Source organism: Pogona vitticeps, chromosome 8 (genome assembly GCF_051106095.1).
Source record: "Pogona vitticeps strain Pit_001003342236 chromosome 8, PviZW2.1, whole genome shotgun sequence".
NCBI lineage: Eukaryota > Metazoa > Chordata > Lepidosauria > Squamata > Agamidae > Pogona > Pogona vitticeps.
Genome location: NC_135790.1, coordinates 2,335,652 through 2,349,864, shown reverse-complemented (window position 1 = coordinate 2,349,864; position 14,213 = coordinate 2,335,652). Strand labels below are relative to the sequence as shown.

Sequence of the window (14,213 nt, the reverse complement as noted above, 5' to 3'; positions counted from 1 at the left end):
ATGGCCTTGGGCCCTCTCATCTTCCTGGCAGTGTTAGCGCTTGTCCACCACCCCCTGATGGTCAGTGATGACACTGACCCAGCCACCGTGGACCGGCTCCAGGAGCACGAGCATCGGATGAAGCAAGAAATGGGACACCTGCAAGTTGAATATGACCAGAAGGAGTGGAGCTGGGATCCCAGGCAGAGCTGGGAGCACTGGGCGTCCTCTGACCTGCCGGCGGAAGACGGAACCTGGGATGGGTGGCACTATGTGGCACTGATCATCCTCATCCTCTTCGGGTACAGCCAGTACAGCGTGGAGAAGGAGCCCAGCGACGACTCCAGCACGGACAGCTCTGGCTCCACCATCACCACTGAAGAGGAGAACGACGACGACGATGAGGCGGAGCCTGACATCTATGGCTCCAACCGACTGATGCTGGAGAGGTTCTACAACCGCCGCGTCAAGATGGAAACGGGCGACCTGAACAGCACATGTGATTTTGTCACCTCTTTTGTGGACCGCTTGCTGGAGGCGTGCCGGAGAGCCCTGCCGGACCGGAACACCCTCCCATTGCTCGAGAACTGCATCGGGGTGGGCAGCGCCTTTGAAGGGTGGCACACCCAGCTTTCCAAAGCCTACACAGTGCTTGTGCCGGTGCTGCCACCCAGGGGGCGTTCCTTCCAGATCGAAACCAGCGATCCTGAGGGTGCCCTGAGCAGGCACGGGCGCATCTCGGTGAAGATGGAGTGCACGTGTAAGAGGGAGAGGCTGCTGGGGGACGTGGTGTGCCTCCTTCACCATCCCAAGCGCCAGCCAAGCGACGGCACGCAGGTCTTGTGCACAGGCTCCCTCTTGGATTGCGAGAAGACCATCCATTGGTTCCAGGAACTGGTGGCCAAAGCCTGGAATGAAATCTACCAAAGTTACAGCCTCGACCTCGTGTCCCAGCCGTCCAACACGGCATGCCGCCTGAAGCTGGGATTTCGGTCCGGGAAGTCGATTTCGATCGACATCATCCTCGGGGTGCAGCAAGGGGACTCCTCAGTCTTCCTGGTTACTCAGGGCGGCGAAATGGATCGTGCCCCAAGCATCATCTGGCGAGAGATTTTTGCCATCCAGGAACTCCTCTTTTTCGAATGGGTGCGCCGGCGGCTTCCAGAGGACAGCTGCCACCTGAAATGCCTGCAGCTCCTCACCTATTTCAGGGAGTCCAGATCATCAGAGAAGAAGCCCGTGCTCACCGACTATCACTTCAAGACTTCCCTGATGCACCTCTTGCTCCTTCGGAGCACCTCAGCTTGGGAACCTGAGAACTTTGGGCCAGCCCTCCGAGATGTTCTCTCGTACCTGCACACTGCCTTGCAGAGGAAACATCTCCCGCACTTCATGATTGGCAACCACTCCTTGCCCATCCGCATCCCTCTGCCCCGGGACCTCCGCAGCGCTGCCCCCCGGAATCTGTTTGAGCCCTTGGCAGCTGACCCCGGCCTTCACGCTGAAGCCCTGAAGGAGTTTGTGGAGGTTGCCAAATGCGTGGAGGATCTGTGGTCAAAGCGGGAAGAGTAGGGTCAGCATCACATATTCTGGACCACTGAGCCACATTTTATTTATTTATTTTACTTACATACCACCCGTCTGGCAGCCAAGGCCATTCTCGGTGGTTTACAACAAATAGCAAAAAACAGAGTAACAAAATAGCAAATAAAACATCATAAAATGAAATGAATATAAAATTACCTTACAAGTAAGCACAGAAAAATAAAAAGATGGAGCATGGCAGTATGATAGAAGTTGTGTTATTGGACAGAAGTTATTTTCACAGGGTTTCCATGCTTCCGAGGATTCTGGGGGAAAGCAGCCGGGGCTTTCAAGGGTACCTCAAAGCTAATAGGGCTTACATTCACAGTGCCGGCGATTCTTCTGTATTTTTATACACCCCAGTTCCAAATGAATTTGCTCTGTTAAACTTGCAATAAAGGTTCTGGCGAGCCGCGTTTTTAAACTCTTGCCGGCACAGTTTTGGTACCTGTCTTGAGAAATGCCTCCTACTGAAAAAGCTAGAGCTAACACAGGATGTTACGTCTAAACAGCAACTTGTGGTGTTCTTCTCGTTAGGTAGGTTGCTGTTTCCACTATCTTTGCTCTGCCGGTGCACTTTGGTGTGGCCTTATCATTACCTCAAGGCTGAAAAATACAGGCAACCTTGTGGAGATCTTCCACATTGCAACTTTGAAAGATAACCATCTATGTTGTTGTTGTTTAGTCGTTAAGTCCGACTCTTCATGACCCCATGGACCAGAGCACGCCAGGCCCTCCTGTCTTCCACTGCCTCCCGGAGTTGTATCAAATTCATGTTGGTCACTCCGATGACCCTGTCCAACCACCTCATCCTCTGTCGTCCCCTTCTCCTCTTGCCATCACACTTTCCCAACATCAGGGTCTTTTCCAGCGAGTCCGATCTTCTCATCAGATGGCCAAAGTATTGGAGCCTCAGCTTCAGGATCTGTCCTTCCAGTGAGCACTCAGGGTTGATTTCCTTCTGAATGGATAAGTTTGTTCTCCGTGCAGTCCAGGGGACTCTCAAGAGTCTCCTCCAGCACCACAATTAAAAAGCATCAATTCTTTGGCGGTCAGCTTTCTTTATGGTCCAGCTCTCACTTCTGTACATCACTACAGGAAAAACCATAGCTTTGACTATTCGGACTTTTGTTAGCAAGGTGGATTGCTGCATTGTCGTGGCGAAGGGGCTTGAGTAATTCAGAGAAGCTATGGGCTATGCCGTGCAGGGACACCCAAGACGGACAGGTCATAGTGGAGAGTTCCAACTAAACGCAATCTGGAGTAGGAATTGGCAAGCCACTCCAGTATCTTTGCCAAGAATATCCCATCAACAGAAACAAAAGGCTAAAAAAACTATCTATGGTAGGATTTGGTAATTATATAAAGAGAGCCGGAGTCATGTTCCCAAGGAATTGTGGGAGGACCAGCATTTACTGAAAGGCATAAATAAGAGCACCTTCCTTCCTCATCTTTTAGCAAAGGTGTGGTAAAGACAATAAAAAATACTTAGACCCCTTTCTGAAGGAAGGATCAAAGGGAACTTCCTGGGAAAGAAGGTTGAAAGGATTACACCAATCTGTATTGCTCATTTTATGGCCCTTTGTGCATTTCCCATAGAGCTACCTACTGTCTTTGGTTCTGTAGTGTAGACTGTCTTTTGGGCCAGTATATTGAATAAAATTCCCCTCCTTACAAATTCCTAAGAGAAAAATTCTCCACAGCCATTCTTGGTTCCATCTAGTGGCCAATTCTGATATTGCACCTTGGAAATACAGAGTACTTGCCTTAGGCTCGATGACAGAATGGCATGCAACCTGAAAAACAACTCCTTGAAAGTAATTTTTAAAAACTAACTTATTTTCAAAAGTTGCACAGATGTTTTTATTACACCTAAAATGACTTTGTAACAAGTAGTTCCCAGTGAAAACTAACTAGCTACAAAGCAGGCAACTCTGCTCCTTATTATTTATTTAATCTTTTGTTTTCTAAATATTTTTTACCCCACCTTTCTCCTTGAAAAGGACCCAAGGCAGCTTGCAATAATGAAATACAATATCTCAAGTTGAAAACAATGAATATACAACGGTAGTTAGCATGGTTATGTAACTACTAACTACTTCCTCCCTCCGGTGTTTAATAGCCGATGGTGAAAATGGCAAACAAATGACCTGCTTGCCATTTTTACCACTGGAGGGTCAAGTGGGGGCAAGAAGTGACTAGAGGAGGTGCTTCTGAAACCGCTGGAGCTTAAGAGCCTTGGCCAAAAAAGGGCCGCTGAACATCTGGAAGGGGGAAGAGGAAAGGCAGAATACTGTATTCCACTGTTTGTTAGGTTTCATGGATCAAAAAAAAAATCCACTTCATGTATCCCGTCTTCATTCCCTGCCTTTGAGGCGATGGTCTTCTCTAACTTTTTCATTAGTTTATGCTTCCCCTTTCTCTCTGCTCCGCCTTAGCTCCTCCCATTCACTTGGCTCCTCCCCCCAAGCACGTCTCGGACGTGCTGATGTCACACAGCGGGCGGTTTCAAATCGCCAGGAGGCTCCCGGAGGGACACTTGCGGCCGGAGGACTCCGAGCGAGCGCCCCGTGAGCCCTGCCTGGCGAGAGAGGTGAGGCCTAGTGCCGGCCTCCCCCCAAGACTGAAAAAGGCCTGGTGGTCCCTCTTGAGGCCATTTTCTGTGAGGAAAAGAACCGAGGGAGTTGGGGGGGGGGAGAAGGAGGGCTGGCCTCTGATTGGTCCAGGGTGGGAGAACTTGGCCAATGGAAGATGACACTCTGGAACCTTTGAAGGGAGGCCTGATGATTGGTCGAGTGGAGGGAGCCGGTCCCTGATTGGTCCACCTTCTGGGGCGCCTTCTTCCTGGCGTTCCGAACGGGGTCCCGCCCGTTTCCTTCCAAGGCCGGTCTGCAGGCGGGAGGTCTTGGTGGGAAGCGGCAGAAATTGGTAGCCCTTCTCTGTGGGCCACTTGAGGGACTTTTCTGACCTCTGGAGGGGGCGCGCGCGCACGCACGCACACGCGCACACGCGCACGCGCACACACGCACACACACACACGAGATAGAGAGAGTCCGTGGGTGCGCGCGACCTGCCAGGGAGTCGTGGGTGGGAAAGGAACGCGTTAGAAAGAAGCCCTCCCGGGAGCTCGTTGGTCGTTCCAGGCCGTCCCAAGTAAGCAGTATTATTAAAAAGAATCGAATAAATATCGCACAAAAAAAATGGTGAACAAGGTTAATGCCCAAAACAGAAAAGATGGTTATCGTGTTTTTTCCCTGGAACAATCTTGCTATGTGACTTGGTCCAGTGGCTTTCTCAAGGCTGCACCAGTGGGTTTGTGGCAGGGTTTTAAGCATGAAAAGCAATAATCCTAATAAATAAATCTTAAGGCTTCTTGCTTATGCTATGTGTGGCTGAAGTCAGGACACAGATATTGAGGAGTTCTGCACATGGCCGATGCATGCCTGATGGCAGGGCATGAATCCCTTCCCAGAACTGGGCTCTCTCCTAAGAACTCAGTCATGGCAAACATTCAACCTCTCCTTGCTTGAAGCTTCTTTCCTGCCATATTTCTGTCCTCAGAGCTTTTCTGTGTCTTTTCAATCTGGTGTCTCTGAATGCTGCTATTTTAAATGTATTTGTGTCAATGTGTTCAAATGTGTAATAGTAGTATACTTTATTACGGTCAAAGACCAGTAAAACCAAATCAATATAAAATAGATACATATAATTACAGTGGTGCCCTGCATAGCGAGCGCCCCGTTTAACGACGAATCCGCATAGCGATGCGGATTTTGCGATTGCAAAAGCGATCGCATTGCGATGTTTTAAGTACCCAAAAATCGCATTACGATGATCGGTAAGCATTTCGCTTACTGGTTTTCGCATTGCCGTGTTTTTTTTAAACAGCTGATTGGCGGTTCCAAAATGGCCGCAGGGAAAAAAATGTCTGTCCACTGTGTTTCCTCGCATACCAGGCAGTGAAAATGGCGGCCGTATGGAGGATTTCCCCATAGCGGTGAGTTTTTCCCCCAAAGGAAGGCATTAAATGGGGTTTAATGCGTTCCTATGGGTTTTTTCTTTCTGTATAGCAATGATTCAGGATAGCGACGATTTTCCTGGAATGGATTATCGTCGCTATGCGGGGCACCACTGTATTGTTTTGTAAAATCAGGCAGGGTAATAAAATTCCATTAAAATATGATACCCCTTCTTTCCAATTAATAACATAATATATCCTTAATACAGGTAAAAAACAGTGCTTTTATTGTCCTTTTTAAATCTTTCTAAGCTGACCAAGGAACTTGCTGAAGAGCAGGATACAAATATAAATATATAGATCTAATCCTCCAATCAACCCTCCTCGAAATGTTTGGTAATGAATGGTGGGTATAAATGAATTCAACAAATAAATACAATGAAAGAATGCAGTGCTCCTTTCATTCCAAATGTACTATGTTGGACACAGAAGAATATTATAAATTACAAACACAGTGCTTAGAAGGGGAAACGAACCTGGTACTGGAATATGTACATGCTGTGTAGTGTGGAAACGGAGGGGAAGAACACAAACCAGAATCTCATAGACTTTAGAAGAACACAAGTGTTTCTAGTGCTCATGAACGCTGGGAAAATTTTGGAAATACAATAGTTACCTTCAGACAGCTCAGAATCTGAAGTTTAATCTAGCTGGAGCTTCATGTGCCTCGAAGAGAGGATTCTGATGCTGACTCTACTTCCAAATTAAGAAGGGATTTAAGACAGGGAAAGGTGGAAAGCCCTGGAGTTCTACCTCCTCCACACATGAAGGTTCATTTAAATTACACTCTCATTTCTGAGCCATCTGCAGACTGCAACCATGCATTTTCAAATGTCCTTCAGTATTCATGAGCACTAGAAACACTGGTGTCCTTCTAGTTGAAACCTGTAATTGTAAGATTCTTGCATCCTTTTTCTGCTCAATGCAGTGTGCACACAGCCCCATCTGCAATCATCTTTGGCATCGCTGGCACTGCAGACTAACCTTTTTTCCTTTTTCCTTTGCAGCTGACAATCAGACTAAAAGAAAAGCCAGCAGCAGAAGGAAGTGGGATTTCTCTATCTTCAAGGGCAATTCTGAAGCAAAAATCTTGCCTCCGCTCCTCTTGACTGCCCATCGATTCCTCTCCGCAGGTATAAATCCCCCACATCCACTGAGGATTATAGGCTGGTTGCCATTTTATTGTGCAGACACAGGGGCCAGAAGGAAGTGGTCTGATCTATGGGCCACTATGAGTGGCAGAGAGGTGTAGGCAGAAGTGATGTCTGAGTAATACCATCTCCTTTGGAGAAGTGTTTTCTCAGGGAAGTATCTTGCACTTTGTTGAGTTCTCCTTGGTGTCTCCAGGTCTTTAAAAAGTTGTTTTCTTGGACCACAACTCCCAGAATCCCCAAGCAGAATGGCCTCTGAGATTACAAAATGTTTCTTCTTACCACAAGTAGATAATGCAAGTTGCATGAATGGGCTGCATACTTGCAAGGTAGTCGTACAGAGGAGGAACAGGATTTGTTTTTGATCATTCCAGAATTCAGGACATGTAATGAGCTCAAGCTACGGGGAGCCAGATTTAGGATGAATGTCAGGAAAAATGTCTCAACTGTTAGAGCAGTATGACAGTGGAATCAATTACCTAAGGAAGTGGTGAGTGCTCCAACACTGGAGGCATTCAAAAGAAAATTGGACAACCATCTGTCCTGCTTTGATTTGAATTCCTGCACTGAGCAGGGAACTGGACCCGATGGCCTTATAGGCCTCTTCTAACTCTATGATTCTATGCTTTCTGAACTACAATTCTCAGAAATCCTCAGCTAGTGGTTCGGGGATTTGAGGTCTCAATCAATGATATCATATCACTTTTCCAAGCTCTGGGTGACTTTTTGTCTCCTGTTTTCTCTCTGGATCTTGCAGAGGTAATGCCAAGTCTCATCTCAGAAAAGTACTTGCTGCGTCTCCTTAAACACTGTGATGTCATCTGTGAACTGAAATTTGATGAGCACAAGTACTCCCCCCACCATTGCCTTTATGAAAGGAATAAACAAGCTGATTACTTCATCCTCATCTTGCAGATACGTTGTGCGGTCTCTAGATCTGTCCACCAGCCAAGAAAGAGCACATGACCTACATCCTGTAAAGAGGGAGGAATTGGTCAGAGTCGGACACGACTAAACGAACGAACGAGTGTGTTAACATGAATGTAGGTGATTTTGCAGTTCTTACTTTATGCGCTCGCTTATCTTACAAAGACTACAAAAATGCTCTAAACGTGCATGGTTTAGTGTCACTACACAGAAATATACATTCATGGATGCCATATTTAAAACATATTACACTCAAAAATGCAAAACGGCATGTCGGTCAGGCAAAATTATGTGCAAAGTGCACCTGTTAAGAGGAAAATGATGAGAAGTATAGATTTTCATGCGCAAAGCCTTTAAAACTATCCAAGCTCAGGAGTAACAAGACTTAAAGTTGGAAAAGTGCCAGGCTTTGGACAAACCAGATCAAGCCTGGAAAAGAAAGAAGCACCAGTGTTTTCCTTTTCTTTCTTCTGTTGGTCGTTTGTTGCTACAGACCAGCTTAAAAGTTAGGGCTGCTCTTTCTGTAGTGCTCTATGTGAAAGGCTGTTTCCTCCCACATAGGACACCTGAACATGCGCAGCGCCAGCATGTGAGCCATTTTGCTAGATAAATAACTCAATCTTTTGCTGATGTTTATTTATCTTCTCACTGGCTTATTGTATTCTATGCCCATTTCGTAGCAGAGAGACCCAAGACGACAAAGAACTTTAATTATTTATTTCATATCTCATGTTTCCTCCAAGTGGTTCTTTCACCATTTCATCCTCATAACAATCCTGGGAGGTAGGCTTGGATCAGAACTTATGACTGGTTCAAGGCCACCCAAGTGCTCTGTGGCCATGTGGGAATTTGAATCCAGGTCTCCCTCTTCCTTGTCCAATATGCTGGCAGCCATGTTACCGTAGTGTTTGTATTAATTGGGATCTGAAGTGTGAGTCATTAAGATTCACGGTCATTATTAGGCTCCATGGGAGTCATCTATTCATAGCTTGGATCATCGGAGGCTGTAGGTATTGCAAGCTTGATCTTTCTGTGAAAGAGCAGGGTTTAAAGTTCAAGCACAAGTATGATTTGATTGATTGGATTTTTAATATAACTTCTTTCATAAATAATAAAAAAAACACTATTCAAGATTACAAATACATAAACCAGTCAATCAATCAGTCAATCACTCTATCAAAGTTTAATTTAATAAACACTAACACGTTAAAATTGCCTTTCTGTTACAGGGGAAGATGGAGGTAGAAGTTTGCAAGAACATGATGTTTGAAGACGGACCTTTTTCTTCTTACGGGGTCATGGCCTTCGATTCATCTTTCCCAGGAGGTAATCTGTGACTCCCTTTCCCTCCAGAGTTCCATCCCTCCCTATAGCTCTGACCTGAGCCCCTGGTGGGTTTTCATCAACTTCATTCTGCATGAGGAAAGTGGTAGGAGAGAAGGGTGGTGGTGTTGCTAGCCGGCCTTGTAGGCAGAGGGACAGGCCACTCTTTGAGCTGCAGTGTCCCTGTTATAAGCCCATTTATGCTGAAGGAGGGCAGCAACAAGAATAACCCCAAAGTGTGCTCGCTTGGTGCACTCTGTCCTCAGTGAGCTGCCAAAATATTTTTTGTGTTAAGCTAGCTTGGGAGGAAATCAACCCTGAGTGCTCACTGGAAGGACAGATTCTGAAGGTGAGGCTCCCATACTTTGGCCATCTCATGAGATGACTCCCTGGAAAAGACCCTGATGTTGGGAAAGTGTGAGGGCAAGAGGAGAAGGCTACAACGGAGGACGAGGTGGCTGGGCAGGGTCACCGGAGTGACCAACATGGATTTGACCCAACTCCGGGAGGCAGTGGAAGACAGGGCGGCCTGGCATGTTCTGGTCCATGGGGTCACAAAGAGCCACACACAACTTAATGACTAAAGAACAACAGCTTGGGAGGGGGGGCTAAAGGGGGTGGGCAAATCAAGTCCCCCCTTTGACTGGGAATCTATAAAAACCATCTGTGACAAAGGATATATGTGGCACACTTAGGCACAATCTTCAGCATCTTTAGGTAGGGCTGGAAAAGATTTCTGTCTCATATCCTGGAAAGCTGCTGCCAGTCTGTGCAGGCAGCACTGAGCTAATGGTTTAGCTTGGTATAAGGCAGTTTCTGATAAAGGTAAAGGTAAAGGTTCCCCTTGACAATTTTTGTCCAGTCGTGTCCGACTCTAGGGGGCGGCGCTCATCCCGCTCTTCAAGCCATAGAGCCAGCGTTTGTCCGAAGACAATCTTTCCGTGGTCACATGGCCAGTGTGATTTAGACACGGAATGCTGTTTACCTTCCCACCGAGATGGTACCTATTTATCTACTCGCATTTGCATGCTTTCGAACCGCTAGGTTGGCGGGAGCTGGGACAAGCAACGGGCGCTCACTCCGTCGCGTGGATTCGATCTTACGACTGCTTGGTCTTCTGACCCTGCAGCACAGGCTTCTGCGGTTTAGCCCACAGCGCCACCACGTCCCTCTCAGTTTCTGATACTCCATTTTAAATCAGCTCTTCATTCAGAACCATGAGATACGAAGCCTTAGTTTTACCATTCAGGGCAGTAGTGATGGAGAAGCTGTATCCAAGCCCTGCACTATTTATTTTATTTATTTGTATCTTGAACTTGTATACTGCCCATCTAGACATAGTCTACTCTGGACAGCTCACAGGACACAAAGTAAAACAATAGAAATAAATTAGCAGTTAACAACACATAGATAGTAAATCAAGATGGAGAGAATAAAAAGAAAATTAAATAGTGCCGGGAGGGAAGGGCTGTCTGAATAACTAGGTAATAAGTTGGTTTTTAAAAATGCTGCCATGCACCATGTTGACTCTATACAGTCTGAGGTACGACTCCAAGGGGCGGAGGGGCAGATCGACTGGGCAAACTGTTGTCTCTCTTCCCCCATCATCGGGATGAGCCGATGGGCGGCCGTTGATGAAGGGAAGAAGAGGGCTGGATAAGGGCCCTTCCGGTCGGGGCCCACCCCCATTCTGCCCAAATACAGTCCCTGGGAAGGAAACACGGGGCGGGGGGTTTGGAGGCCCCCTCTCGCCTGAGCCTGGATCTCAGGCTCCACCTTTCCTCTCTGCAGCTAAGTGAAGCCAAACACGCCCAGGGAGACGGAGGCCCGAATTGTCGGCTTGGCCTGGGGATTCAAGGAGCAGAGCCAGGAGGATCTCCTTGGCCAGGTGAGTCCATCCGTGGAAAGGCCTTGGCCCTCTTGGCGGCTCTTCCTGCCTTGCTGGCCTGATGACGCGCTCCTCTCCTCTTGATTTCCAGGCTTTCGAAGCGGAAAAGTTTTTCCTCCTGCCTCTGGCCCCCCTGGAGGCTGCCCTGCTGCCACATAACAACCCACCCTGCGGAAGTGCCCTGGAACCCATCTACCAGAGGCCTCCCCACTGCGACCATCATTGCCTTGGGATTGCTGGCAAGAAACAGCCTGACCAGGGGGGAGAGGGAACCGGGATGGGGGGCACACGGGCAGGGCAGCGCACGGGGGTCCCACTCCTGAGAAGGTCAGAGGGCTTGGCCCCCTTGAGGCTGAGCCCCCCTCGCCCATATGCCAGCTCCCTTTGCAAAGAGCTCCCGGTGGCTTGAGCGACCCCCGGGGTGGGACGGTGCATGGACATTCCGTGGGTTTTGGTCGTCGTCACCAAAGGGACGCGAAGCTGAAGGCGAGGAGGGCTGAGGAGGGAAGCCCTGGGGACTGACCCCTGACCTCACTGTCCCTCTCTTGCTCCTCAGTCTCTTTCAGGAGGTGATGGAGCAGTAGTATCCAAGCCCCCCACTCCTGCCTCACACTATGTTTATAATATCTCAGGTAGGACTCTAGGGGTGGGCGGGGATGGGGGAAAAGCCCGGGCAAAGGGGCGTCTCTCTTCCCCCATCATCGGGAGGAGCCGACGGACGGTCCGACCAGGTGTGGGCAGGGAAGGCACCACGGCAGCAGCCGAAGGAGGCCATGGCAAAGGGGAGAAGAGGGCCAGATGAGGGATCCTCTGGGCAGGGCCCACCCCCACCTGCTCAAGCACAGTCCCTGGGAAGGAAACACAGAGGGGGGGTTGGAGCACCCCTCCCGCCTGAGCCTGGATCTCAGGCTCCCCCTTTCCTCTCTGCAGCTAAGTGAAGCCAAACACGCCCAGGGAGACAGAGGCCTGACTCCTCAACTTGGCCAGCAAGAGATGAGCTGAGAGGATCTTCTCGACTGGATGGGCCAGGTGGGTCCTTGATTGTCCTCGGCTGGAGGGAAGGCAGGCGAGGCCCCTTCAGCCCCTTTCTGCCGCAGCCCAGGTAGGGCCTCCCCATCAGCAGCATTCTACCTGTGTCTTCCTGCAGGATTTGTATAAGAACACTCAGCAGGCCTTGGAGACGTTCTGGCTGCCTGGGTCCTTTCTAAGCAGAAAGGTGGGGTACCCAGGTTGGCAAGGAAAGAAATCCATCCGTGGAAAGGCCTTGGCCCTCCTGGCGGCCATTCCCGGCTTGCTGGGCTGATGGCGCGCTCCTTTCCTCTTGCTTTCCAGGCTTTCAAAGCAGAAAAGCTTTTCCTCCTGCCTCTGGTCCCTCTGGAGGCTGCCCTGCCGCCACATAACAATCCACCCTGCGGAAGTGCCCGGGGACCCATCTACCAGAGGCCTCCCCACTGCGACTATCATTCCCGCTGTAGCTGGGAATGCCGGTCTCCAGGTAAGACCCGAGCGGTCTCAGAGGGGCCAGGGCCGGCCAGCTCTTGCCTGCAACGCTCACCAGGCCCCCTCCCGCCTGAGCCTGGATCTCAGGCTCCCCCTTTCCTCTCTGCAGCTCAGTGAAGCCAAACACGCCCAGGGAGAAAGAGGCCTGAATCCTCGGCTTGGCCAGCATGAAGTGAGCTGGGAGGATCTTCTTGGCCGGATGGGCCAGGTAAGTCCTTGATTGCCCTCAGCTGGAGGGAAGGCAGGCGAGGCCCCTTCGGCCCCTTTCTGCCCCAGCCAGGTAGGGCCTCCCCATCAGCAGCACTCTACCTTTGTCTCCTGCAGGATTTGTACGACCATCCATCAGGCCTTGGAAATGCTCCTCCTGAGTCTCCTGGAAGATGACCTGACGAGCGACCACCCTTGCTGCCCTTGCATCCCTCCCCAGGAAGATCAGGGCTCCACCCCGGAGAAAGACCATAGACTTTACAAGTCCTTTCAGTGATCCCTGAAAAGAAGATACAGCGAGCTTTTTGTTTTCAGTGGTGGCTAGATGAAGAGATTCTGTTTTTTTTTTTTTTTTCATATTACAGATAACGTCTAATGTTAGATGCTTTTGCTGGCTTCTTGGTTCCGAGCAATTCTTACACATTTTATTGTTAATTTTACTTAATAAAATGTATTTTAGATTTTTAAAAATATTTTAATGATGGGGAGACTTTCAGCTGGAAACTTTCAGCTTAGTCACTAATTTCTACTTGTTCTTCAATGTTTTTTTTTTCCAGATATATAGAACACACATATTCAAATAAATGTAGAAAATACTTCAATGTGGCTCCTGTGTTTTTCTGCTTAGAAATGAGGTAGAACATTCCTCCAAGGAATTCCCCCTAAAATAGATAGAGGGAGATGCAGGTAGATGGATCAACCGACCGACCAACAGATATTGTTTTATCTTTTTTACTGTATTTTAATTGTAAGCCGCCCAGAGTCCTTCGCGTAGGGTGGGTGGCATATTAGATAGAGTGAGTGCGTGCGTGCGTGCAATACAACGATGTGAGTTTCCATGTGGGGAAAAGCCTTCCTTGAGGAGGAGACTGGCTTCTCTATAGGACTCTCTTCCCAGCCTTCAGATTCCATGCAGGGTCTACCCTCAAGTAGGATCTGGGGAAGAAGTGGTGGCTTAGAACCTCTCGGCTCGCACAAAACGGAGAGCAAAATTAAAAAAAAAAAAACTGCCTTTCCCTGCATTATGGTATTTTCCAGAGAACCTTGCCTTCTCATGATGGGCCCAAAGAAGGACAACCTCAGTTTCATCATTTTAATCTCCAGGGAGAGTTCTGGTTTGATTTGATCTAGGACCCATTTGTTGGTCTTTCAGAAGCCCCACTGAAATGAAGGAAATGTGCTTGGTCTAGCCAGCCAAATCCCCATTTTGATTAGAGTTAACCATCACTTTAATCCAGGCATCTTAACCCACCCGTTCTGGCTGGTACAAGTTGGCTGATTTCTAGGCATGAGAAGCCAGTCGTTAATTCACTGTCCTTACCCCCACCCCTACCATTAAAGATGCAACAGACAGACCTTGTTTCCCAACCTAAAACATTGTAAGCTGCTTTGGCTCAAAACATTTCAGCACTTCTTTCTTAAATAGTCATTCAAGGATGTTTGTTCCTTATCATCCACCAATGGTCGATCAGGCACCAAAAATGTTCTGTTTAAATGACTGGCAATGCTTTTCTTTTGCACCTGAAAAGCTGAGAATGAGGCACAGCTTGCCTTCCAAGACTTTGGGGTCACAGAGGCTAGAAACCTGGCCGCCGTTTCAAATGAAAGCTGAGAAAGTTGTGTTGGTTGAAAATAG

At 48.5% G+C, this 14,213-nt stretch overlaps 1 protein-coding gene and 1 long non-coding RNA gene across 6 annotated transcripts; both read left to right on the top strand.

The window, feature by feature from the left end:
• On the top strand, positions 1–2,423 carry ITPRIPL1 (ITPRIP like 1). Its single transcript, XM_072979215.2, has one exon. It carries the CDS (start codon positions 1–3, stop codon positions 1,549–1,551), a length of 1,551 nt encoding a protein of 516 aa, XP_072835316.2. The 3' UTR covers positions 1,552–2,423.
• Positions 2,424–4,026: 1,603 nt separating this feature from the next.
• LOC110072131 (uncharacterized) lies at positions 4,027–13,179 on the top strand. 5 transcript variants are annotated; one of them, XR_013538250.1, is made up of 11 exons: positions 4,054–4,156; positions 5,452–5,560; positions 6,589–6,714; positions 7,648–7,775; positions 8,889–8,985; positions 10,774–10,870; positions 10,962–11,502; positions 11,801–11,899; positions 12,203–12,365; positions 12,480–12,578; positions 12,695–13,179. It is a non-coding gene; the product is annotated as an uncharacterized LOC110072131 (long non-coding RNA). The 5 variants fall into 5 exon arrangements; XR_013538252.1 differs by lacking the exons at positions 4,054–4,156; positions 5,452–5,560 and adding an exon at positions 4,447–4,716 and having other exon boundaries at positions 10,962–11,109; positions 11,427–11,502; XR_013538249.1 differs by lacking the exon at positions 5,452–5,560 and having other exon boundaries at positions 4,027–4,156.
• The last annotated feature ends 1,034 nt before the right edge of the window (positions 13,180–14,213 follow it).

Bases quoted from the DNA above. Each gene is read 5' to 3' on its own strand.
- ITPRIPL1 (XM_072979215.2), top strand. From the start codon at position 1: ATGGCCTTGGGCCCTCTCATCTTCCTGGCAGTGTTAGCGCTTGTCCAC.